Raw genomic sequence first — 26482 nt, forward strand, 5'->3', positions numbered from 1 at the left:
AACAGATTTGAGGCTTTGAACACTAATGAACGAAGGCCAGATGAGTTGTGGGAGGATATCAAGGGTATCATCCAGGAAGAGTGCAAATGGTCATTGCAACCTGGGAGTACACTACTGAAAAAATTAAATAAGTTCATCAGATTCCTTTCCTCAGATATAAGAATTAATTAAGGGGTGCGGGGAGAGGCAGTTAGTAATAGGAGCTGACACTGAGAGAAGCAAGATGAGTGCAAGCTAAGCAAGTCAAGACCTTGGCAGGATTGTTTTCAATGACTGCTCAGTTCATGGGAAATTTGAAGTGAATGAGGCAGCAGAAACTGAGGAAGAAGAAACCAGGATGTAGAGAAAATATAGTGAGTGAAAGGAAAGAGCATGCCATTTTATAGTTAGAGTGAAGAAGACAGAAAAGCTATGATGTTTTATATATATATAAAACATATATATACATGTGTATATATATATACACATATATATACATATATATATAGAGAGAGAGAGCGCTTGTGTATGTTCATGTGTATGCACATTTTTGTAACAGAAAAATAGGCAGAAACAGAGAAAGAAATGAGAAAGCTAAGCCACTCACAGAGAGATAAGAGATCCTGAGAAAGAGACAAACTAGCCAACCCCAAAAGTGGCTTTTGCTTCTCACACTTCCAATCACCTGTGTCAAATACTCAAGTTGAAAGCTGAAGGCTGTGCCAAGAAAAACTCATTAAGACCTTTAGAGAAAACAGTACTCAGTGCAGTCTCTGCGTGGTAGATTCTTATTAAAGTTTCTATTCAAAGGGGGGGGGGAGATTACACCAATCACATCATCATGGAAACAGTCATAAACTTGAGGTTTCAAGACTGTCCCTCACAGTACTAAGGAGTGCTAAGGAGTCTAATTGGCTCTACACACTCAAATTTTTATATGTTGCTCAAATTTTATCAAAGTAAGAAATAGTGCGTTTTAAAAAATCAAACAGTATAATAAAAAGTTTATAATGATGAGTAATAATCTCGTGCTTCATCCCTTCCCAATCCTGATCTAACTCTCTAGAGGTAAGCATTTTTAAACATTTTCTTAGCTATTTAGATATACTCATATTCACCTATACCTTTCTAAAGAATGTGCTTCTTAGCTATTTTTTATATATCAGTTTGAAATAATATCTACTGATCTCCTGCTAAAGGAATAAGGCAAACTCAAGATACCTACAATGTACCTTTCCACTGCCCCTCATTATTCTCTCAATATTACTAATTTTAGATGTCGTTGGTTTGGGGGGAGTTTCTCCTCTTTTGTAACTTAAAATAACATTTTAAAACTTTTTTTTGTTCTATCAACTGTAGACCATACCACTTGACTTCTCTCTATATAAAGTAAGGATCAAGGATTCTTTTTTTTTCCTTCCTCTACTTTCCAATATTTCTGAGTGCTTCATTTTTAAGGTCCTCTTTCATCAGTCAGCAGAAGAGAGGAAGCCCTCCAACATGATGGACTGACACAGTGCCTGGAACAATGGCCTCTAGCATGGTGGAGATCCTCTAGCGGTGCAGGATAGGGCAAGGTTCCGATCTATTGTTCAAAGAGTTGCCATCCGCCATGGTTGACTTGTGTTTGAAACCATGTCTGGTGAGCACTTTACATATTCTGACTCATGTAATAATCTATACAACCATATGCAGTAGGCTCAATCATCGTCCCCATTTTCTAGATGAGGAAGCTAAAGCCAAGGGAAGTCAATAAACTTGCCCAAGGTCCCCTGGTTCTTGATTACCCAGTGGGATTTTCCAACCCAAATAACAGTTCACTTCTAGAGTATGTGCTCTTCATTCCCAGGTCTCAAATCATTTTCAAGTACCTCTAAATCCCCTAACACCACAGTTATTCTCAAAAATATGTGATGTTTCTATTTCACAAAACAATTAAACCAGAGCCACTCACAAAATATTACTGCTGTCACTAGGTCAGTGACTGTTTCAGATTGTTGAAAAGAGAATATGTAAAGTTTTTACTTTTGGTTGCAAGTAAGAGTGACTGCTGTAACTGCACATATAGTAGCCTCAGGAACAAATCCGAGGATATTCTTGGGCACAGAGCTTCATACTTCTTTCACTAGTACCTACTACATTTCCTCCTTCACTCGCTTAATTTACTTTGACCAAATTTTCATTATTTGCAGGCAGCAATCTAAAGGTCATCTTACCTGAACTATGAAAAACTGGCTCTTGACTCTAAAATTGCATCATTTAATTAGCAATTCCCCAGCAGTTCAGCTGTTCTAAACCCCAGGCAGTATGTATAAGTCAAGATTTCATTTTAGAAACCAGCTTTAAACACAGATCAAGAATTCAAAAGGATCATTTATAGAATACTATTCAAAGAGGAAAATTCTTACCATATTGAATTGCTGCTGTAGTTTTTCATTTGCATAATTTATACAAAACTGTTCGAAACTATTTATCTCAAATGTTTCAAATCTGTAAGACCAAAAGTGAGGAGAGAAAAAAGAGAGAAACTGCTTTTAAAAAATATTGAAAATGCACACATTTCAAGAAGGAAAGGAACTGGGAATTGATCAACACTGTGATACTTTCCACCTCAGTGAAGACGAAGGTTTATAAGTCAATAACATGGACTATGTATACCTAACAGCAGAGCATCAGCCAAGCTGCTGGGAGATTGTTTAAAAGCTCCAGCAGGTAACAACATGAGCTTCTGATGGCTCACTCGTCCTCAAGTGCTCTTTGCAATTATACTCATGGTTCTACACATACTGAGAAAAAAAATAGAAACAGAAACCTCACTGGTGGTTTTTAGGGCTTCAATCAGAAAATGAAACATTAGGCATCAAATAAGCACAAATGCACTGAAAGGGTCTTAAAAGTTAAAAGACGGCTACTTGGAGAAAGCCAAGTAGCAAATAAAATTAGATTGTTAAGAAATTAAATAGTAATGTGCCACAGAAATCTGAAAACTAATCAATTCCACCCACTAGCTTACTCAGCTAGCCCTGCGTTCAGTTTTAACAACATACAATTATATCACCACCATCAAGGTACTCTTGAATTGTCATAAGCAGAATTTTTCTTCTCCTCACCAACAGAAGATAAAAACATCTTTTTATAGTTACTGTATAATCTTTAGAAAAAAATGTCCACTTTGGTATGTTAGCCAAAAATCCTTACCCATAAATGTCCAGCACACCAATAAAAGAGTGCTGTTTGACAGCAGAATGGAGAGCCTGATTGACATGATCAACAATCCAGTTAAAAAGCTTGGCATAGATGTGTTTGGACAAAGCATCACGGGCATTTGTGGCCTGCAGCTTGGAGATGGGTTTGATGTACGTCTCTGTGGCAGTGGCCAGCTTCCGATGGCAGAGCCAGTGACACATCTCCTCATACTCCACACCCATGAGGTCACAAAAGATTGTGAGAGGTTCGTGCTTGGGCTGCCAAAAGAAAATGATTACTTCCCAGGACCATGCCAATTAAGTATTTCCTGAAAACTGATAATAAGAGGTAACATAATCTAGCAATTTCTTTGTTGTAACACCAAGATCACCTTACACTAATTGATGGTGATACTCAAAAGCAGCTTTTAGACTAGCATCTAGAGCACATTTTAAAAGTTCTCCTTCAAAGTTCATTTCAAAAATGACCTTTTAAACTCTTCATAATATTTTCTTTGTCTCCCTCTTGGGATTCAGTCAGCCCACCTGAAAATCAGCTAGCAGGTCAGTAAGTATCTACTGACCAGCCAGTATGTGATGTGCTAGTAAGCAAACCAGATAGGACATTCCTGTTCTTCTATTGTTGTAGTCATCAAGAAGAGATATGATGAATCAAGTGATCATTCCCTGAATATAAAATCACTACCGAGGTGAACACTATGCATGTGAGAGGAAAAGGATCTATCTAATCAGGGAAGTCTGACTCCTCATTTCTAAGGATAATTCTGTTTTATTTCTTCTGACAGTAGTTTGTTTATTTTTCTCAAGCATATAGCTAATATCCTTCAGCAATACACAGTACAAACATATGCATTCTTCTTCAGTCTTAGTTTTTCACTGTCCAGCTTTCATATGCATCCAAGATGAATGAAAAAAACCTATGGCTTAGTTAACAAAGCCACATCTTTACTTTTTAAAACCTTTAGGAAATAGCAAAGACGTGAAAACAACATCCACAAAATGTAGTATTGAGGGGGAGGGCTGGGCGGGGAGAGAAGTGCAGCAATGAATGAATAGAAATCTAAAACCTCTGTAAATGTTCATTAAAATTATTTTTAAAAAATTAAAAAACAAAAAAATGTAGTATTAAGTTTCACTAAAAAAATTATAAAGAACTTATGAAACATTGTACAATATGGATAAATCAAGAAGAAATGATGCAGAGTAACATAAGTCAGTCATAATATGACTATTATGCCATAAGACCACCACTAGGAAAAGCTAAGGAAGATTACAAATAGAGAGAATCATTTGTGAATGGTTATCAGGGATGAGAAGAGAGGGAGTGAGGTATATAATTTTTATATAGGTAAAGGCAATATACAGTAAGAGGTTGGTCAGAAATTGTCATTCACTTAATTAACAAATTTTTATCAATTTAATAAAACAAAATGTATTAGAATGAATAAATGAAAAACTAACATGATTTGTAAATGATCAAACAAAAAAACCAAGATGAAACCTTTAAGAGCGCTTTTACTGCAGACCTATCCAACACAATATGCTCTCTGACTTCTTGACTATGGAGTCCACAAGCACTGACTGTCAAACCAAATAGAATGAGATCATTGATTCTCGCCTCTTCAGTAGTCAAACTGTAGTTGCTATCAAAACAACAAAGTTGACATTTTCTGGAAAAAAAGCAAAAATCACAAAATTCCAAGGGATTAAAGAACCAGAGTGAAGTAACTTTTGAATAACTTCCATAGACTGTATGTACACTTCCTCTGAAATTACTTCTCAATTTCTCAAAGAACGAAACCACTCACTCACTCCTTGCTGAGTCGGAACTGACTCACAGCTGACCCTCCAGCAGGTTTTTAGAGGTCATGAATTGTACAGGAAATCATTCTCCCTTGGAGCAGCTGGTGGATTTGAATTGCCTGCCTGTAGGTTGACAACACAACTCCTTATCCAATAGGCCACCAGAGCTCCCTAGAAAGAGTAAAACTGTAAAAATATTCAAATTTTAGGAAATATTGGCAGTGTAATGATTTTTTTTAAAAAAAACCCAACCTTTTTATTATTATTTGAGTTTAAAGAACCCACCAGTAATCCATTTAACCACTCATACACATTGTTTGTTGTTAGGTCGCATCAAGTTACAACCTTATGAACAACAGATCAATACCTTGTCCTATAGTGTAGCAGAATATTTCCTACTTCTTCCCTGTGGTTTTTGTGTTCATCTATCTTTCTATCTGTTCCCTTCTTGCCTTTGAGCTGTTGTTGTTGTTAGATGCCATCAAGTCAAATATAACTCATAGCGACACTATGAACAAAAGATCTGAAACCAATCCTGTCCTGCGCCATCCTCACACTTTCTGACACACAAGAGCCCATTGCAGCAGTCACCGTGTCAATCCATCTGGTTGAGGGTCTTCTTCTCCTTCGTCGACCCTCCACCCTTCCCAGCATCATGTTCCTCTCCATAAACTTGGTATATGCACACAGGAATAATACTCAGGAAAGTCCCACTCACAGAAAGAATTAGTCCACAGCACCAACAGACCTCATGAGTCTCATGACCTTCATGACCCTGAAACCAAAGTAACAAGACAAATGGTGCCAGGCTACCACCGCTAACCACTCTGAAGGGATTACAGCAGAGGGTCCTGGACAGAGTGAGAAAGAAAAGTGGCCCAAAACTCAAAATCACAATAAGCCTTACTAGGTTTACTGGTTTGATGGGAACTGTTGGAGACCCCAAGACTAGTTTGGTCTCAGGGTCCAAGGATAAAAACCCGAAGATAGGAAGAGAAAAGTTGGAGGGTTGAATGAAAACAAGGACCACAGGGAGACAGTCAGAAGGATGATGATAAAATGTGGGGACTGCGTCACTATCCACTGTCATAAAATAAATCTGAACAGAATATCAATTTCCTCTGTAAACTTTCATTCAAATTATAATAAGCTTTAAAAAAAAAAGAAATGGCACATTTATAAATAGGAAAACATGGATGAAGCTTGAAAACATTATGCTACATGAGAGAATTCAGTTATAAAAGATTACATGTTAGAAAATTTCTAGTATATGAGCTGCCCAGAATAGGAAAATTTATAGATACAAAAGTAGGCTTGTGGCTGTTTGGGACTATGATGGGTAAGTGGCTGGATAAGAGAATGCTAACTAAATGCTTTAGGGTTCCTATTTAAGGTTCTTTTGTTAAAATGCTCTATAACTGACTATGGTGACAGCAGTATATTTTTGCATATACTGAAAACCACTAAATAGCACACTTCAAGTCAGTCAATGGAATAGTATATGAATTATAGCTCAATAAAGCTATTAAATAAAAAAGGCCAGTCTATGATATTTCCTCAGAAGAAATCAATTTAAATAATGACGAGCATTTCACTCACTTAAAACAGATTAAACCATGGAATAAATGGCTGAGAGAGAAAAGTATGCAATTAAAATTAAGCTCTATGGGTTAGGAAATTTACATACCAAATATCCATAATGAAAAATCATGAATATCAAGTTTTCTGTGAACAAAGCTCCCCACCTATCAAGTTCTTGACTCTTTAATTATAGAAAAGTCATTCGTCATAGGGGTTGTCTCTGTCACAAACGCATTTCTTTTCTATTGTGTCTCACATAGGGAGACTCTGTGGTACAGTGGTTATGTGTCAGAATGCTAACCAAAAGGTTAGTGGTTTGGATCCATCAGGTGCTCTGTGAAAGAAAGACATAGAAGTCTGCTTACACAAGATTACAGCCTTGGAAACCTTAAGAAGTAGTTTGTTTCTGTCATATAGAGTCACTAGGAGTCAGAATTGGCTTAACAACAACAGGTTTGGGCTTTTTAAAATCACATATTTCATATAATAATAATAATTTTTTAAAACTTTAGAAAACTAGTTTTGTGATATAATACAAAGCTACTATATTTAGAAAAGGCAAGCAACTCATTCTTTGCTTCTAGGAGGTGGTGGTATACCATGGAGCCAAAACTGACCCATAGCTGGCCCTCCAGTGAGTTTTCAGAGGCAGTAAATCGCATAGGAGGAGACTGCCCATCTCCCAATGAGCAGGTGGTGGATTCAAATCATGTGCCTTTGGGTCTGTTTTATATAAAGGGCTATGTCACTGTCATCAATTCCAACTCATAAATCCTCCATCGAGTGTCTGAGGTTGTATATCTTAATGGGAGAGAACTGCCCACCTTTCTCTTGACAGAGCTCTTGATGGATACAACCCTCTAGAATGGTGTGGACTTTGGGTTAGCTGTGCAACTCCCTAAAGACTAAGCCACCAGAGCTCTCGACGTCTTTCCAAAGCAAAATCTCAAATTCATTGCCATTGAGTCAGAACCAACTCATAACTGACCTCAGTAGGTTTTCAGAGGTTGCAAATTCCAAAGGAGGAGATTACCCATTTATCTCCTGCAGAGCAGTTGGGGGATTTGGACTGCCGGCCTTTGGGTTGGCAGACCAACTCCCTACTGACAAGGCTACCAGAACTCCTTCTAAAATTTTTAGAACATAAAAGAAAAAAACTCCAAATCATCATGTGGAAAGGCAAGCAAGAGATATCTTTACAGAACAATGTAATATGTGCTAAGACAAAAGAAGGCAGAAGTGAAATGCTTTTAAAGACTGCCACATCTTTGTGCTAGAAGGCAAATAAGAGGCAGAGAGAACCTCAGGAAAGTCTGGAAACAGAGGCAACTTGGCAAGTAAATGTCTAGAATGTAGAATGTGAGAAGAGATCAGGGTAACCTGAACAAAAACAAGAAGTCCTCAAAATTTAAGTGAAAGTTTGTGAAGCAAATTGGTTTTTCGTTCAACCATTCATATGTATTGTTTTGCAATATCAATTATGTTAATGTTGTTATATAATCTTAATATTGTTTTACAATCTTAATTATCCCCTTATCTTTCCTGTAGTTTTCATATCTATTAATCCTTCTCTCCCACCCTTTCCTGCCTCCAGAGTTTTATCCTTGGACAAATATTGCTTTCTTCACCTTATATGGCTGCTTATTCTAAGGAGTCAGTGCCTCCCTGTTGTATTTTGTCAACTTATAGGCTTGTCTATCATTTGGCTAAAAGTTGAGCCAAGGTACTGAATTTGTTTGGGGTTTGAAGGGGGATTAAAGGAATAGCCTTGGGGATTTCACTAGTCTCTATCAGAGGAGTGAGTGTGATCTTTGTTATATTTTTGAGTTATGGTACACATTTGCCCCCACTCTATTCAGGGCCTTCTACTGTGATCCCTCTTAGAGAGGTTAGCAGTGGTAACAGGACACCATCTAGTTCTGGTCACAAATGTTGAGGTTCACAGGGTGAATTAGTCATTTGGACTAATTGTTTCAATGCATCTTTCTTCCCTTTTCTTTATTCTGGATATTATTCTGGATATGGAGAAAGCAATAGTTACACTGTAGATGGCTATTCATAAGCTTTTAAGGTCCTAGTCACTACTATTCACCAATGTAGCATGCAGAACATTGTCTTTGTGGACTATGCAAGGTCAACGGACCTTGATGTTCTCAGTGCCCCAGAACCAGCAACTCATTCCATCAGGGTGCTTGGTTATGATTAAGAAGCTTGTACAACACTGATCCCTGATGGTTGTGTTACACATACGTGCGTACTTACACCACACACTATATATGGATATAGATCTACGTATGGTATGAGTGTAGTCCTTTCACCTGTCCATATCAGCTCCTCCTGCCTGTTTGCCTATGTCTCTTCTGCTGGACTGTAACAGGTTACAGATGCACATGAATCATATTCAATAAGACTAAAAGGGGCAAATCCATTTCTTGCCCTTTGCCTTCACTATCAGCCATTTAGTTCTTCCCAGCAACAACCACTACTAACTATTTCTTCAACAATTTTTAAACCATATTCCTTTTCTACCCCTGAAATAAAGTTAGCAACTTTTGGTATTTGTGTCATGGACCAAATGAATTCTTTGCTGTAGACTCATTGATCCAATTGTAACATCTCTATAATAGAAATAATATAAAAATAGAATAAATAATAAATGATATAGAGCCAAAATCACTTACACACACACAAACACACACAATCCCTGTACATGAGATATTAGAATCCATATTTCTTTATTCACTGTTTATGATTCTACTTTACAGTATATAGTTATTTAAAAATTATCTCTCTGGTAAAATATATTATTTTCATAAAACAAGGACTAACAACAACAACAAAAACCCCACAACTCAACTCCCATCATACTAAGCTCATCCTTTTTTTTTTTTTTTTCATCCTGAACTTACAGGTATTGTGCAGCTGTCTGAATCTCGAGATGTAAATCCAACATTGCCTAAGTGAAGGATGCCAGCAAGTATTCGGAAAATTCCCATCTGATAAGATTCACTAATTCCTGAAACATTAGAGTGAATGAGCAAGTGATTAATTTTAGAATAGGAACTGAACAAATATAACAGACAATGTTAAGCCCATTGCTAATTCTCAAATATTGCATGATGTTATGCACAATTAACAACACTTTGATCTTTGTTGACATTAATGGGTTTGTTAGTTTGACATCATGGCTGACAACATTGGGCACAGAGAGAGTTACAGACGAGCACTTGAGGCCTGGTTCTGCTTTTGAGTTGCCATCTCATTTTGGGTAAGTAACTTCACTTTTCTAGGCTTCCATCTTTTCATTTAAAATAAATAACAGTGACTGTCTCAACAGGTAAGTGTGAAGATTAAAAAAGACAATGCAGATAACATACTACATAGCATAAGCTTAAATGCTAATAAATTATCAACATCATTGTGACATGCAGGGCTTAAGGACTGTACTAACATTATTGCTATTTCTATTTCTCTCTAAGCCAAATGCAATTTGAAACCCAGGTCTGATTACTTAACTCTTCTAACTGCACAGACTGTATAAATCCAGTAAGAGTTGATCAGAGGAGTTCAGACTGGTGTACTCTAGCTTGATGAAAGCATGTCCAAACTTGGTGTTAGAACAGGATATAGAGGAGAAGAAAGCTGCACTGCCTGTAGCTTTTTATTATATCTGACTTCTGCCCCGCCTCCCAATTAAATAAGAATTTTAAAAAATAAGAATATACAGAACATTAAGGATGGTTATATGTAAGTAAAAGTAGTAAAATTATTTCCCAATATTTAACCAGGCAGTTAATACAGAGTGTTAACCTTATAATGAATGTTTTTGCTATTTCCTACAGTAAAACTTTTTAAAACTTACAATCTTCAACCTGCAAACTGATTTTGCTTAGGAGGTAAAGCTCTATTTATTTTACTTGAGTGAGTGCATATGACTCACGCATGGATCTCTGATTCAGTAGGGTTAGGGTGGGTTCTGAGATTCTGTGTTTCTAACACATTTCCCTGTAGACCTGCAAAACACTACTCCATGCTGAAACAGCCCAAGTAGAGTATGTGATTTTAAATTAATTCACTTGTGGGTATTCCTCAAAGTATCAGCATATGGCTTTGCAGTTATTTTTATATCCTGAGATTTTAAAAGTATTAATATCTAAAAGTTGTCACTAAGGTACTAAGACTAATGTAAATCACATGAAAAGTCAACATTCTTCAATCTAAGAAAGAAAATGTGGCACTTAGCAGTGTCAAATACTAAATTTTATATAATACAAAGTTCTGTCACCGAGCTAGCTCACTGTCACATTTCCCAGTAAAAGCTCGCACAGTCAACACTGACTCCTGGTGACCCCAAGTGCTACAAAGGACAGCCGATCCAGAACCACACACATATGAAACAACAACAAAAACCCCAAATAAAAGAAAACCAAACTTAACGCACTTTGAAAACTTATATCTTAATAGAACTCATTTCGTTTAGTTCTAACCTTCAGATTCTGTAAAACTTTAAGCAAAAAATTAACTAGTCCTACCTCCTATAATGCCTTCAAGTATTTTTAAGGCAACTTTATTGTATTATATACCTATGTTAATTTACATATATACATTTATTTAATTTTCAGATCACAAAATTCATCCATTTTAGGTATGCAAGTCAGTAATTTTTAGAAATTTATAGAGATGCACATCTACTAACCACAATCTAATTTTAGAAGTTTATCACCCCAAAAAGAAAGTTCATGTCATTCACAACCAAAAAAGTTGGGTGTTTTTTTTTAAGGGAATCTTCAATCTCCTAGTAACACATTAATTCAAAGTCAAGTCAACATTCCAAGCAAAGATTGTTTGAGTCATAAAGTCATTATTCAGAAGAGCTCAAGAGGAAATTTAATTACCTAGCAAAGTGCAGGCTTGCCTGGTATGTGCCATCTCCTTGGCATCATCAACTCCTTCAATCACAGGACTGCCTCCTTGCTTCGTGTAATGAAAGTAATTTGCATCTCCTGTAAATAAGGGAAATTAAAGCTGTGCGGCCCATGAGAAAGCCTTGACATTTATCCTTAAGTCACTCTGAATTAGGGGCAGTGACAGTACAGTAAAATGACAAGGTTTAAAACTAAGCTTCCTATTATTTCAGTTATAGTATTTTAATACAAAACTCAGTATTAAATATTTCTCTTAGTTGGGTAATGGCTACATGTTTAGGATCACTCCCTCCCTCCACACTGCTGTCAAGTCGGGGCCAACTCATGGCTGACAATCCAGCAGGTTTCCAGAGGCTGTAAATTGCCCAAGAGAAGATTGCCCATCGTTCCCTCAATGAGCAGCTGGGAATTTTAACCATCAGAGAGGTTCTGGGCCACTTTTGAGTTAGCAGCCAAACCCTTTACACACCAAAGCTCCCTTACTGTCTTCATCAGGAACCCTATAGATCTCCATCAGACAGAAAGATGCCTTTTAATTAAGAAAAACTTAAAACATATATGAAAGTAGAGAGAACTAGTATAATAATCCTCTATGTACTCATCACCAATCTTTTTTTTTCTTAATTTTATTATTTTTTTGGGTGTGTACCGACAAATTGGATCTGACTGGTACAGGAGGAGATTGCCCCTCCTTCTCCAGAAGAGCATCTGGTGGATTCGAACTACATTCCTCTGGGAGTGCAATGCAGCTTTTTGCTACTAGGCCACCAGAGCTCCCCACCAATCTTTTTCTTTAAATTTATTATTCATTTCAATGAAAATTTACAGAGACTTTGGGTCTCCATTCATTCACTTTTGCACTTTTCTCCCCTCCCAATCTTCCCCCCCCCCAGTACACTACCCTCTTGGGAAAGTAAAAGAAAAATTCTTTCATTGTTTTACAAAGCCTCCCCCAGGTCCAATCCACTACGCAGCCTTCACTCTGGACTCCTGTCATGACAAAAATACCTAATCACATATCCCTTTTAAATATCCTTTTAAAGTTTTCTCCCTCATCTGTTTCAATGCAGTATACATTATTGAACCCATCTTTCTCAGTCTCCCTCCAACCCCGAGGTCAGTCCTGTTTTACAACAGTGGCACCATGCAGTATTTGTCTTTTTGTGACTGAGATACTTCATTCATCAGAATGTCCTCCAGGGTCACCCATTTTTAATACTATTGCATGAGTTCCTTGGTTTTCAGTGCAGCATAGTATTCCATTGTGTGAATATTTTCTCTAGCCATTCGTTTGCTGATGAGCACCTGGGTTGTTTCCAACTCCTTGCTATTGTGCACAAAGCCGCAATAAACATGGGTGTGCATATATCTGCTTGGATGTCAGTTATGGTATCTTTGGGCTATATTCCCAGCAGTGTAATTGCTGGGTCAAATGGTATCTCTATTTGCAACTTTTTGAGAAAGCGCCATACCGCCTTCCACAGTGGTTGCACTCAACTCCAATCTTAAACATATCAACTCAAATTCAATTTTGTTCCACTTATACGGCCACTCCCTTACTCCTCCCGTAACTTCCATTTATATTATTATTCCATATTATGCATACATAATTTGACCCATCAGTACTTCAGTATGAGATAAGCTCCTTTTTTTTTACAAGTAAGTGAACTAGAAGTTAAAAGAAAACAATAACAGTGCAACAAATATAAAGCCATATTTATACCTAATCGCAGCATTTTAAATTCAGGTAACTTTGCAGAAGCACAAAGCTGATAGAAGATATGATAGTTTCTCTCCTCTTCTGCCTTTGAAAGAAGAAAACAGTTTTCAAGTATAGCATTTCAATCAAAAATTTCATAAAGTAAAATTTTAATATTAAATCTCAGTTGGTTAAATAAATGGTCCTATTGGAAGCACTTTTAAAACAACATGACATCTGGAAACTATGAACTTTGATAAATGTTGATAGTTGTAGAGAGGCTTCAGGCCTTTGAGTCGCTAAGAGTTGTGCTTGGCTCGAAGGCAATCAACACCAACAACATCATTCTAAATTAACTAGTACACACTTACTTGGTTTTGCTTTGCTTTAATTTTATTATTTTGTTTGTGTGTACCATCAAATTGGATCTGACTGGTAAAGGAGAAGATTGCCCTTTCTTCTTCAGCAGAGCATCTGGTGGATTTAAACTGTGTATCTCTGGGATTGCAATGCAGCTTTTTGGCACTAGGCCACCGGAGCTCCCTTACTAGTACATATTTATAATTAAATCTTATGATTAGTAGTATATGTGTATATATATGAGTGTGTATTTATTGGTCACATTCAAAATAAATTATTGGATAATAATACTTTTGGGAGGTTTTTGCCTCACAGGAGCCATCTGTCTGCACTTCTTCCAAGTTGGCAGTCCATGGGATATTTAACACTCTTCATCAACCTCATCATGCAAAGGCATCAATCTTTTCATTTTAAAAGTAAATACATTATTTATTTATATGATCATTCATATGCACTGTTTCATTAATTTACATTTCCTCTCATACAACCCTTTCTGTACATTGTTTTATATAATGAATATTACTGATGTGTTACTTTATCCTTCCATCTCAAGTCCCCATTGCACCTCACCTATTTCTTCACCATCCTTTCCCTCACTAATCTCTGCTGACTAATGATTTCCTCTTCCTTCTTCCAAAGCCCCTCTCTCCTTCCTTTTTAAACAGTTACTTACCTTGCTAATTGCAGTAGCCATATTGTCTTTATCAACTCCTTGCAGCTTGATTCTCCCTTGGCCTTGGCCTTTGTGGAGATCTTTGTCTACACATTCCATTTCTGTGCTCCCCCTCTCCCCTCCCCTTGTCAGTTACTCTCCTATTTTCACAGTGGCAGTCTACTGTAGCATTTATCCTTTGGGGACTGAGTTATTTCACTCAACATAATGTTCCCTAGACTCTCATGTTGTAAAACTTGACAGTTAAACTTTTTAAATTAGTGACATATGGCTACAAACATAAGGGACAGTGTTTTGGAGGGAAAGAAAAACCATTTTTTGTAATTATTCCTTCAGAACACTCCTTAGATTCATGGTTTTCTAGCAGATTTTAGAATGAGCTGTCTGCTGACACTGCTCATACAAAATACACCAAAGTACCATATCATCAGGAAAAGTTGAGTTTAAATATTATATATCAATAATAATATTTTATAGAATAGGAAAAAAAGAAGTCGTTTAAAACTCCAAGGTTGGTTGTTTTTTGTGGGATTTTTTTTTTATTTCCTGATGTTCCTTTTCCACAAATGCATTTGTAAAAAAATACAGTTAGGCCATATAGTTTACAGAAAATCAAGGTTTTGTACTCCAATTCTACAGTGTGTCCAACTGACTAACTCTGTTGGCCAAAGAGAGTTCTGGTGGCATGATCCATAGGAAGCTGTGCTGTTAACGCAAAGACAAGTGGTTCAAATCCCCTAGTTGTTCTGTGGGAGAAAGACGGGCAATCTCTTCCCATGTGATTTACACCCTTGAAATTCAACACGAGTCAAGCAGCTATGAGTTAAGTTCTGACTTAAAGACAATGAGTGTAACAAGGCCAAAGTCTGGTTTGAGCCCCAAAGGGAACTGGTATTTGGTAAAGGAAACCTGTTTTAGGGACAGACGACACTGAACGATTTACCAATCACCAATGATCATAAGAACAAATTGTCAAGATCAGATAGATAGTTTAACACAGAGAGAACTAGAAATTAAATGACTATGTGAAATGTTTTGGTTATCTCTGCACATGGAGGACAAAATTAAATGTTTTCTCTGAATGTCTGATTCATTTTGACATTCCAAATATCTCCCATATTATATAAACCTGGGAAATTGGGAAATAATTAGAATTGTTCCATTGTCTCTAGACAAAGCAATAAAGATCTTGGGTTTTTTTTTAAGTACTAGTAGCTTCTGGCAACCTGACTAACCACAGATTGTCTTTCTTACTTATTTAACCTTCAATCATTTACTGATCAATCATATCTCAACTATTTTAACATAATCTTATCTGCCAATGCTTCACACATCCTTTTTTCTGGCTAATAAATGATCCTTTAATGGGGGTAACCTATGCAAATAGGTATATGTATATGGGCATGTGTATAGTAATATTTCCCTGTGTCTATAAATGCATTAGAAGACTATTGTCTTACTATATAAACCAAGTGTTATAAGTTAAACTAAAACCAAGCATACTGCCATCAAATGGATACCAATTGCTGATGACCCTCCACTGGGTTTCCAAGTCTGCAAATCTTTATAGGAAGAGACAGTCCAACTTTAACTGGCAGAGCAGCTGTAGATTCAAGCTGCTAACCTTACTACTAGCAGTGGCCCTCGGGCCTATCTTTCATTGTTTTTGTTCAGACATTCCTCTAGGTCGTATAGCCCTGGTGTACAAGTTGCCATACCGCAGTCACTTGTGGTTGCTATGAGGCTGAACACTGTGACACTGATGTGTCAAATGCATTAATGGTTGGTCACCCAATGCGGACAGAGAGTGGGGTGGAGCTCCCCAATTAAAACAAGCTTGGAAGGAGGAGTGGCATCCACTTCCATAAGAGACTGCCTCCAGAAACCCTATGAACCTGGAGAGAGGAAGAAACACACCCAAGCGTCGAGGACTCTCCTTCGTAGGGTTGCAGTCGCCTGCAACTCGATGTCACTTAACAACAACAACAATTAGCAGTGCAAAATGTAATGTTATATATAGAGAGAGAGCTTTAGTTTGCTTGGCCTATCTATCTATCTAGCCTATCTATCTATCTATCTATCTATCTATCTATCTATCTATCTATCTATCTATTATATAAAGCTTCAATTTGCTCAGCTCCACAATCAACACTTTGGTAACAGCAGCCAGGAAACTAAAAGATTGATTGCATTGGGAAAGTCTGCTGTCAGAGACATGTCAGAACATTGAGGAGCAACAGTATCAGTCTGGAGATTAAAGTGTGCCTGATTGAAAAGGAAGTCTTCCTCATATACAGTGCCACCCAAAGGTAATAAAGGAGGTCAGAATTCCTTCCACTGTGGAAAGCTGGGCCACTTCAGTAGACAGTGTCACAGACGAAAGCCACAGATAGGCAAGGGAGTAGAGAGGAAGCTCCCACTCACTTGCTTTAAATGTGGCTCTGAAGGACACTTGGTCAAAGTGGCCCACATCAGGTCCTCGTGGCAGACAGGACTGACAGGCCCCAGCTCCAAGCTGGAAACAAAGGAGGGCGCTTCAACGATTTAGATCCTCCCAGAAGAGCCGTGGATGAGCATTAACATTACTGGTAAGTATATTCATTTTCTCCTGGACACAGAGCCTACTAATTGGTCCTAAACGTTTTCTGAGGTCCCAACCCTTCTCACTATCTCTTAGTTGTTGGAATGGGCGGAAAACCTCATAAGCACTTCCTTACTTCACCTCTACCTTGCATGTGAACTTGCGAGTTGTAAAACAGCCCAGTGGTAGATGGAATTTGCTCCAGGACTTAAGAAGCATAAATGACATAGCTGAGCCTCTACATCTTGTGGTTCCTAACTTGTACACTATAATAGACAAAGTGCTAGTCTATAGGCCTTTTATTGTAAGAACCACCTTCCCTCTGTAACTTGATTTGTGCCACTACTAGAACCTCTACTCGGAATATTACTGCTTGTTAATTTTTGACTCATGTACTTTTAACTTGTTAGTTAAATTTGTGTCTTCTAGGTTGCAACACCTCATGATACATCTTTAAGGATATGAACATGTACGGCTAAGCACAATTAATAACAGTGCATCTAAATTCCAAAATCAATCTCCATAATAGTCTATGTGTTTCCTACTGCCAAAGGGGCCCTTTAGAGTAGTGAGAGAAGATCTTCACCCTGAAACCCACAGCATTCCTTTTCAGCAGGAAGTAGCTAAGAGAATACGCCATCCCCTTTTCCTTATGAATCAGGGTGAAGTCTCTCTCAGGGAGGAGTGATAGGGAATGGCAAAGGACACACTGACAAAGGAAATTAATCAGAACTGGCTTTGACAAGCACTGTGGCAATTGGACAATTAAAATAGACATCCGGGGGGCGGGGGGGAAGAAGAACAAACTGGGGAGGAGGGTAGAGAAAACAGTGCAACAATGAAGGAATGAAAACCAAAAATCCCTGTAAATGTTCATTAAAACTAATAAAATTTAATAATAAAAAAAAAAGTGTGCCTGATCCAGGCCATAGTTTTCACATTTACTTTCTATGCATCAGGAAGCCAGACAATGACTAGGGATGAAAGAAGGAGAACTGATGCCTTTGAGCTGTGGTGCTGGAGAAGAGCAATGAATATACCATAGACTGCTAGGAGAACAAAGAGTTCTGTCTTGGAAAGGGTGAAACCAGGCTGCTCCTTGGAGGCAAGGATTCTGAGGCTTCATCTGACAAACTTTGGGTATGTTGCAAGGAGGGACCAGTCCTTGGAGAGGGACATATGCTTGGGAGGTTGGAGGGACAGCACAAGAGAGGAAGACCCTGGATGAGATGGAGTGACAAAGTGACTGGGGTAATGGGGTAGGTCTGTCAGAGAAAATAAGGTTGGCTCAGGATAGAGCAGGGCTCAGAGTTCTTTTATATATAGGGTCTTTATGAGTCGCAGGTGACTCGACAGCACATAACAAGAACAACAGACACCCCCATCGATGCTTAAATAGCCACAAGCACATTTCCAAAATCAAAGTACCAAATGCCTTATTTAAAATATGTACTTATTAAAACAGCATGAAAATGTAAGAAAATGGCTGCCCAAACTCACTCAAAGCTATAACAGACTTGAGAGGTAGACTATGCTACACTGAGTGCCCAGGGGTCTTGAGACTCAAAGCTCTGGGTCACACAATCTTGCATCCCCAGCATAAGGCACACAAAGGTCACTAGGAGTTCTCTACAGAGAGTTTTCCAAAGATAAATCTACACTCTTTAGATTAGACTATAATTATGGTAATGTATGTCAGCCAGTGCTATACTTTCCGTTAAAAAAATAACCTAACATATACAGATGAGAATATAGATTCTACACAGATCCACCGGAATGATATTAATCAACTGAGTGTATTCTTAGTAGTTCACAACTGGATTGTAAAAACCCTGAAGGGGCCTAATCTCATCTGGTCTCTGAACCTAAGCAGCGTCAGGCCTGGTTAGTACTTGGGTAGGAGACCATCTGGCAATACCAAGTGCTGTAATGAAGCTCTGCTGACCTAGTGGTAAGAAAATGCACTGAAATTCCAAAAGCATGTGATTCAAATCTACCAACTGTAGATTTAATGGGAAAGGATGGGCAATCTCCTCCCATGACATTTACTGCTTCTGAAAACCCACTGGAGAATCAGCTACGGGTCAGTTCTAACCTAACAGTACACAACAATTACAACAACAAACAATGGAGCAATCCACAGGGTGTCGAACAACTAACCAAAAGGCTCTGCTTCACGCAGGTTGCATCCAGCAACGGCACTACATGAGAGACAGGCAGTCTCTTTCTATTAAATTTACAGCCTCAGAAACTTGATGGAGAGTGACTATGAAAGGAAATCAATACAACAGCAGTAATTTTTAATCCTTTTCTTCTATTTAAAAGGAATCCTGGTGGCACAGTGTATAACGTAATGGGCTGCTAACTAAAAGGTCAGTAGTTTGAGTCCATCAGCTGCTCCAAAGAAAAGAGATTGGCAGTCTCCTCCCAGAAAGATTTACAACAGCCTCATACAGCAGAAAGAGGGTCACTATCTGTTGGAACCAGCTGTAGGGCAGTGGGTTTGTTGTTGACTTTACTGTTTAGTCTACTGAAATAATATTATTCTCCAAAGAAGAGGACAAAGATATTTTTTCTTTCTTGAAGTAAATTTACACTGTAATTAACTGAAGGCACAAAATGAACAATACTTTTTTTAAAAAACTGAGAAAAATTGTACCAAACCAAACCAATATCAGCCACATTGTCATTGAGTAGATTCCAAATCACAGGGACCCTACTGGATAGAGGAGAACTGCACCACAGAATTTCCAACATTGTAAATATTTACTGACCCAGAATGCCTCATCTTTTCTCCAAGTTGGTTTGACCCACCAACTTTCAGTTAGAAGATTAAACAAGAGTGCCACCAGGAAATATGCTAGAAAAGTCTAAACTAACAGGATCTCTTCTTAAATAAGCTTTTAAACTATCTATAAGTAAAGTCAAATTGGAAGGAGGAGTGGCATCCACCTCCATAACAGCTTGCCTCGGAAAACCCTATGAACCTGGAGAGAGGATGAAAGGCACCCCAGCGTCAAGGACTCTCCTTCATAGGGTCGCTATGAGTCGCCTGCGACTTGACGGCACTTAACAACAACATCGGTAAAGTCAAAACCATTAAACTGCAATATGTACCGATTGCCGAAGATTATTAATGTTTCATACAAGTACCTTTTTACACAAATCAGTTCAAGTGTAGTTTGTTGTAATATTGCCAATGATGCAGTCAAGGTATTGAAAATCAGATGCATATCAGCAAGCATGCGCGTACATGACAGTGTAACACAGAATGTATGTAAACATGCCCATCTTACCTGGAAAACCACTCTGGATTTCTCTAAGAGGTAAGTTCTCATATTGGCACCAATGATTCGATATCTTTTATCAAAACCAATCTCAATGTACTTTCCAAAACGGCTGCTATTATCATTCCTGGTTGTCTTAGCATTTCCAATTGACTAGGAAACAAGAGAGAAAGCAAGATTTCAGAAGCGAAATTAATGTCATGAATATTTACAGAATTTGTTCAGGGGAAAAAAATAAGTATACAGGACACAACCTTTCAGAACTGATGCCTGTAAGAACAGAATCAATTTACCCCTGCATGTGCAAGTGTATGCTTTGACCACTGCACCACCAAACATATACACTAATAGTCCTTATCCGTCTTATTCTTCTCACATATATAGCATTTAGATACTGGAAATTTGAGCCCAGCAGTTGGGAGATTTTCATATACCACTTGGGACATGTAAATACATGTTCATTCATTCTGGCAAAGAGAGAATGGATGGGGTTAGGAACTGTCAAGGAATGAGTTCTCTTGGTAAAACATGAGAGGTTTTTCATTTCTTAAAAGCTTAGTTTGTGGTAAATAAATTAGCTAAGACAAATTAATATTTTCCTGGAAGTTTTGGTTTGGTGTTCAGGGTCACTTTACCCAGAAAGTTTCCTTCCATCATATTGTCCTAGAGAAATTCTGGCTGTGGACTAGAGAATTACTTGATATGCCCCATGGGTCATGTATGATCTTGTTACTCCCACAGAGTTACTGTAAGAGTACAAATAAGGTGCCTGTGGGCCACGAAAGGTAGTGAATAGTTTGCAAATAAAGAGCATGGAATTCCTGGTGAGGTGGGACCATCATGTAGCTGACCTCTAAAGAAGATATCAGCCATGTTCATCTTTCTGCTAAGCATAAACGAGAGTCAATCTCAGAACAGAGAGGACTCTAGTATTATCAGGAAGAACTGGGAGTAGGGTGTGTCCCTCAAACCCAAGCTCCCTACATTGAGAACCTCCATGACCTAAAGGACATCATGGGCAGCAGTGACAAGCAGAGTGAAGAACCAGCAGTAGCAGGACTAGGAGATAGCATCAGGGGCTTCTTGGCCCACAGAATAAGCTACAGTGGAGGTGGCACATCATTGAATTAGAGAATTAAGCAACTTAAGGCAGGAGGGTTGGTGGCAGACTGAGGTGCTTTCAGACATATTTCAGTGAAACTAGGCTCATTGACTCGGAGCAAGAGGCAAGAGAGTTGAGCACCTGCAGGTCAAGAGCTACTGGTGACATATGGTGGTGGGGGGTACATCCAGACACTTAGTGGAGGAATTACAGAACCTTTTAATACTCACTTAAGAAGGGGAGAGGTTGAGGGGCTGAGGAGCCAAAGGACAGAGATACTTGTCTGTGAGCAAGACTGAGAAGAAATTGTTCTGACTGAAGAATTTTATCTTGAGTCATTCAACTACTTGAGTCTAGAACTTCTTTAATAAACCCCACAATCATGAGCATATGGTCTGTGAGTTACGCGTAACAAATTATTGAACCCAGAAGAGGCACACAGTGCCATGAAATGAACTGATGGTGTCAGAAATGGCAAAAATGTTAGGAGGAGGAAGTATGTCTGATCTCTATCTGGCAGGAATCAGCCTTGTAGTACTGATGCTGACTCCCTTTCCCTTCTTGAACTTAGAGGAGGTCAGACATCCTAATACTGTATTTTTACACTGTTCCAGTTGAACTTCTTATAGCACAGCGTTAACACTGCCGGTGTGATCTAATGCCATTTTTAGAAACCACTGACAGTAAAAAAAATATATTTGGATTTTGATAGTTGAACCTAATTTGCAAAATATCTGCAACAAAATATAAGAATGTAACTTTCTGCTAAATTTTTACATAACATTAAATATTAAAAACATATGACATATGCATTATTTTCTAGTTTTAGTAACATACACAAATTTTTCTTCTAAAACAAATTGTACTTTTAAAAATAGTGCAACTGGAAATGCAACTTCTCATATACTGCATGTTATATGTATATGAAGCTAATTTCATAGAAGATTAAAATCTTTCAATTGTGCAAAACCTGTGACTAACAGCATTAGTACATCAAAACAGCAGAGAGAAAGATGTGAAAATGCTGTTGGGTATTAAAAAGAGAACACAAATACAAATGATGAAAACAGCAGTGACAGAGACACAAAGGTCAACACATTTAGTTCTCTGATAAAAAATGTATTGTCACTCTCTGAAAAAAAAAGGCAGGTATTATCATATTTTGCTTTGTCACTGATGACATTGATACATCAGATTAAAAATGTAAATGCTTTTTTTTGGCCAAAGATTTTTTTAATTAAATAATTTTATAGCAACCCAATAAAGATTAGAATGTGACTTCTCAGTGAAAAGTGATCTAGGATCAGCAAAGGAAAGGAAGACCCTCAATGAGATAGACTGACACAGTGGTTGCTGCAGAGGGATGAAATATGGGATAGAAAGGACTTGGTATAGATCTGTTGTTCCCAGGGTTGCTGTGAGTTCTAGTCGACTTGATAGCACGTCAACAACAATGTGGCCTGGGATAATGTAAGTAACTATTCAGGCATTAACTCTGATATGTCTTTCTTGAAACTACCAAAAAGAACAACAAAATCTCTGTAAGTTCTCACTAGTTTCTTCATTTTAGAAAATTAAAGAAAAAGAAACCATTTTCTTTCAACACAATATACTGAACCAATGAACAGAGGAAGGATGAAATAAAAAAATAGCAACACATTTACTGAGTGCTTAATGTTGTTGTTATGTGCTGTCAAGTCACCTACAACTCATAGCCACCCTATGTACGATAGCCCTCAACCCTTCTCCATCTTGTGCCAATCTTAGTGTCTCTGGCACACCTACCCCCATTACCCTACTCACTGAACCAATCCATCTCATCGAGGGTCTTCCTCTCTTGTGCTGCCCCTTCACTCTCCCAAGCATGACTAGGGATGACAGAAGGAGAACTGATGTTTTTGAGCTGTGGTGCTGGACAAGAATGCTGAATATATCATGAATTGCTAAGAGAACAAACAGGTTCGTACTAGAGAGGGTGAAACCAGGCTGTAAGTCAGAGGCAAGGATTCTGAAGCCTTGTCTGACCTACTTTGGGCATGACACCAGGAGAGACCAGTCTATGGAGAGGGGCATCATGCTTGGGAGTGCTTAATAGGCCCAATTCTAAGGACTTTACATCCAGTAATTGAGCAAGGCAGAGAAGAGTGGTCCAGTTTCTCCTCTGTCTCCAAATCTCATCTCATCTTTCTTCCCCATCCATCTACTCAGGGTGGAGTGCTGAGTAAATGGAGCAGAAATACATACTTTGCTCTGTGAGAAGAGGCAGTAAGAAAGCTAAAATTGAAGTAGATCTTTTTTTCTCTATTTAAGATGTAATTATTTGAATATTGAGTGATATAAAGATCAAATGAAGTAAAATCTGAACAGATGGTTATCAGAACAGGCCCAAATATCCATTTGCTAAGATTAATACTGTACTGTAGTGCCCACAGGTATAAACTGACTGGGACGGATAAGCTCTAAACGCCTTTAAAAAAAATAAAATTATATTATTCTAAGCCCTAAAACTGATATGGGGGGTTGGGAGGGGGCGGGAACCCATTTCAAACTCATTGTTGTCAAGTCAGAACTGACTCATAACTAAATTTCTCTTCTAGCAGGTTTTCAAAGGTTATAAATCACTTGGGAGGAGAGGGATTATCCTTCTCCCTCAGGGCAAACGATGGATTCAAACCACCTTACAGATGCAGCATTTATGTTAGCAGTCCAGCTCCCAACAGATTATACCACCAAAGGACAAAAAGATTCTCTATATAAACAGTATCTTTTGTTCATCTCCCATTAATTTTTTACTCAGCCTTATAAATACAGTGTTCACAACCGCTTCCTTCAATGCTATTTTTCAATCAATAAATAAGAAATTGTTAGAAAAGAAAAATTTTATAATCTCAATTTTAGTACGGATTTTAGTGAAATGTTAGGTGAGAGAGTTATTTACTTTCACAAAATAGATCTAAAAATTGTCAACTACAGAGAGCTTGAATGTGAAAAAGAATTATTAAGACCCCGTGGATCTCAAGAATCTTCCCTGCTCTCATTTTAGGTTTTAAATTTTTCCAGGAGAAAAATAAAACATGTCAAAAAAAAAGAATAAGAATAATTTTTTTCCCTATCATTTATAGTTAATACCAGGAGTCCATGTTGAGGGTGAGAAGCTTGCTTTTTACAAGACAGTATGCAAGTCTCCATTATGCAGCCACGAGGCTGTCACACTGACTATGTAGGACACTTATTACTCAACTAGGAGTGTCAGCAGAGAACTAGAGATTGGACATTCTTGATATAGGGATTCAAGGCATATTTAGAGCTGCAACATTCATTTCTTGGCACACATATTCTATAATGTATCTGTTTTTTCTTCTGTAAATATAATATCTTTGTGAGAATTCTCCAGCCCCAAATTCCATTTTAATCCTTTAGCAGGGTTCCTCTTTCCGTAGTTGATAAACATCAGTTTTCCAACTATTTACCAAATTTTTTTCTGCTCAATTTTTTTTTATTAATTTTAATGAAAATTTACAGAGATTTTGGATTTCCATTCATTCGTTGTTGCACTTTTCTCGCTGCCCAACCCTCCCCCCACCTCCCCCGGCCAATTCACTCTTCTCTTTTAAAAGTAAATGAAAATTTCTTTCATTGTTTTACAATCCCTCCCCCACCAGGTCCACTCTATTATGCAGCCTTCATTCTGGACTCCTGTCATGACAATAATACTTAATCACATATCCCTTTTAAACAGTTCTCTCCCTCATCTGTTTCAATGGAGTATACATTATTTATTCCAATTTATTCCATCTTTCTCAGTCTCCCCCCAACCCCGATGTCAGTCCTGTTTTACTTCACTCCGCATAATGTCCTCCAGGGTCACCCATTTTTAATATCTCATTAGTTCCTTGTTTGTTTACCAAATTTTTCTTAGGCCAAATTCCTGAAAACAGGCAAAACAATAATATGAAGGAAGTAGTTAAGCATAACTGAGCCCTTTATGTTTTATCCCAGCAAATGGGAAATGTAATTTCAGAATGGTTACAGATACTGCACATGGCATTTTAGAATGACCATCAAATTTAGGAAGTAGTATCTGGGGCCATTCTAAAAGTTTACTATCATTCTTACAAGCATTACTCAAATCCGTGTTGTTATGCACTGTTGAGCTGGAACCACATCATAGCTGACCCTCCCGCAGGTTTTCAGAGATAGTAAACCGCATGGGAGGAGACTGCCTATCCTTCTCCCTCAGAGCAGCTAGTGGATTCAAGCTGCCTGGTTTTAGGCTGGCAGCCCAATTCTTTACTACTAAGCCACTAGAGGTGATTCTAACATATGGGATCAGAAAGTCATGAACTGTAGGCAAACGTCAATAATTTGTTGTTATGACCAAAACCAGTCAAAACAATGGTAAGAAGCAAATGTCATTTTTCAACCCAAACAGAAAATTTGCTCCACGGATCATGTTCTTCTAGTACAAATACTTAGCAACATAAACCTCTATTTTCTATAGGTCAAATGCTTTAAAAACAAATCTTAATATTTGCTCAAAATTTCTTTTGGTATTTGTACCACTCTCCTCTAGTATATGTATCTGTTTCCTCTGTCCGTTCTATTTTAGAAAACCTTCCCAGTTCTACTTCCATAAAGGTTCCAGTCCTCTCAACTCCTCCAGAAATCCTGCTGCTCTAGGGCACAGCCCTTCAGGCAAACTGTCAAAGCACTGCATTTGGAAGTGTCACACACAGCACTGCAAACCAGGTACAATTACCTCTGTGCAGATAATTGCAAAATCAGTCGTACAACAGGTGCACCAGGCCAGTTCTAAAGTCATCTGTGTTTGGGTGACAAATAAAGCTTGACAAGAAGGGGAAGGGGAAAAGAATAAAAATGCTGGTTTAAATTTTCAACAGAAACATTTGCTTTTGCATGCTCAAAACTTACTCTCTCCATTTAATAAGACCTATTTATCTCTGCTAGTGGAATTTCTTACAAGATTGTAGTTTTCCTAAAATCCAATTAATATGTAAATAGTCTTCTAGTTCCAAACTTTAAAATACTTAAATTCTCACTCATGTAACTACTCCCATTTCCTTTGGTAAAAACATTTCTTTCTACTTTGTATAAGTATTCAACTCTTGAAAGGACATTCTTTCACACTTTTTCATGAATTTAATGTCACTGAATTATTTTTTCTAACCTAAATCTTTGTGATGGGCTTTACAGAAACAAACAAACAAACAAATGTTTATGGATAACAGTGAGGTTGTGATCATGATTTCCGTTTACAGTTTAAAC

General features: G+C 37.8%; 1 protein-coding gene across 3 annotated transcripts in view; it reads right to left on the reverse strand.

The window, feature by feature from the left end:
* MYO5A (myosin VA (heavy chain 12, myoxin)) overlaps window positions 1-26482 on the reverse strand; it is a 163530-nt gene that overhangs the window by 104991 nt on the left and 32057 nt on the right. For all 3 annotated transcript variants that reach the window (XM_006898237.1, XM_006898239.1, XM_006898238.1), the window contains exons 5-10: window positions 20104-20247; window positions 13218-13299; window positions 11465-11572; window positions 9479-9585; window positions 3178-3443; window positions 2388-2469 (exon numbers count right to left, since the gene is read on the reverse strand). In XM_006898237.1, coding sequence (XP_006898299.1) covers window positions 2388-2469; window positions 3178-3443; window positions 9479-9585; window positions 11465-11572; window positions 13218-13299; window positions 20104-20247 — 789 coding nt within the window. The remainder of the gene's footprint in view (window positions 1-2387; window positions 2470-3177; window positions 3444-9478; window positions 9586-11464; window positions 11573-13217; window positions 13300-20103; window positions 20248-26482) is intronic.

This window comes from Elephantulus edwardii, unplaced genomic scaffold (assembly GCF_000299155.1).
Source record: "Elephantulus edwardii isolate Elephantulus edwardi_28Jun2011 unplaced genomic scaffold, EleEdw1.0 scaffold00225, whole genome shotgun sequence".
Lineage (NCBI taxonomy): Eukaryota > Metazoa > Chordata > Mammalia > Macroscelidea > Macroscelididae > Elephantulus > Elephantulus edwardii.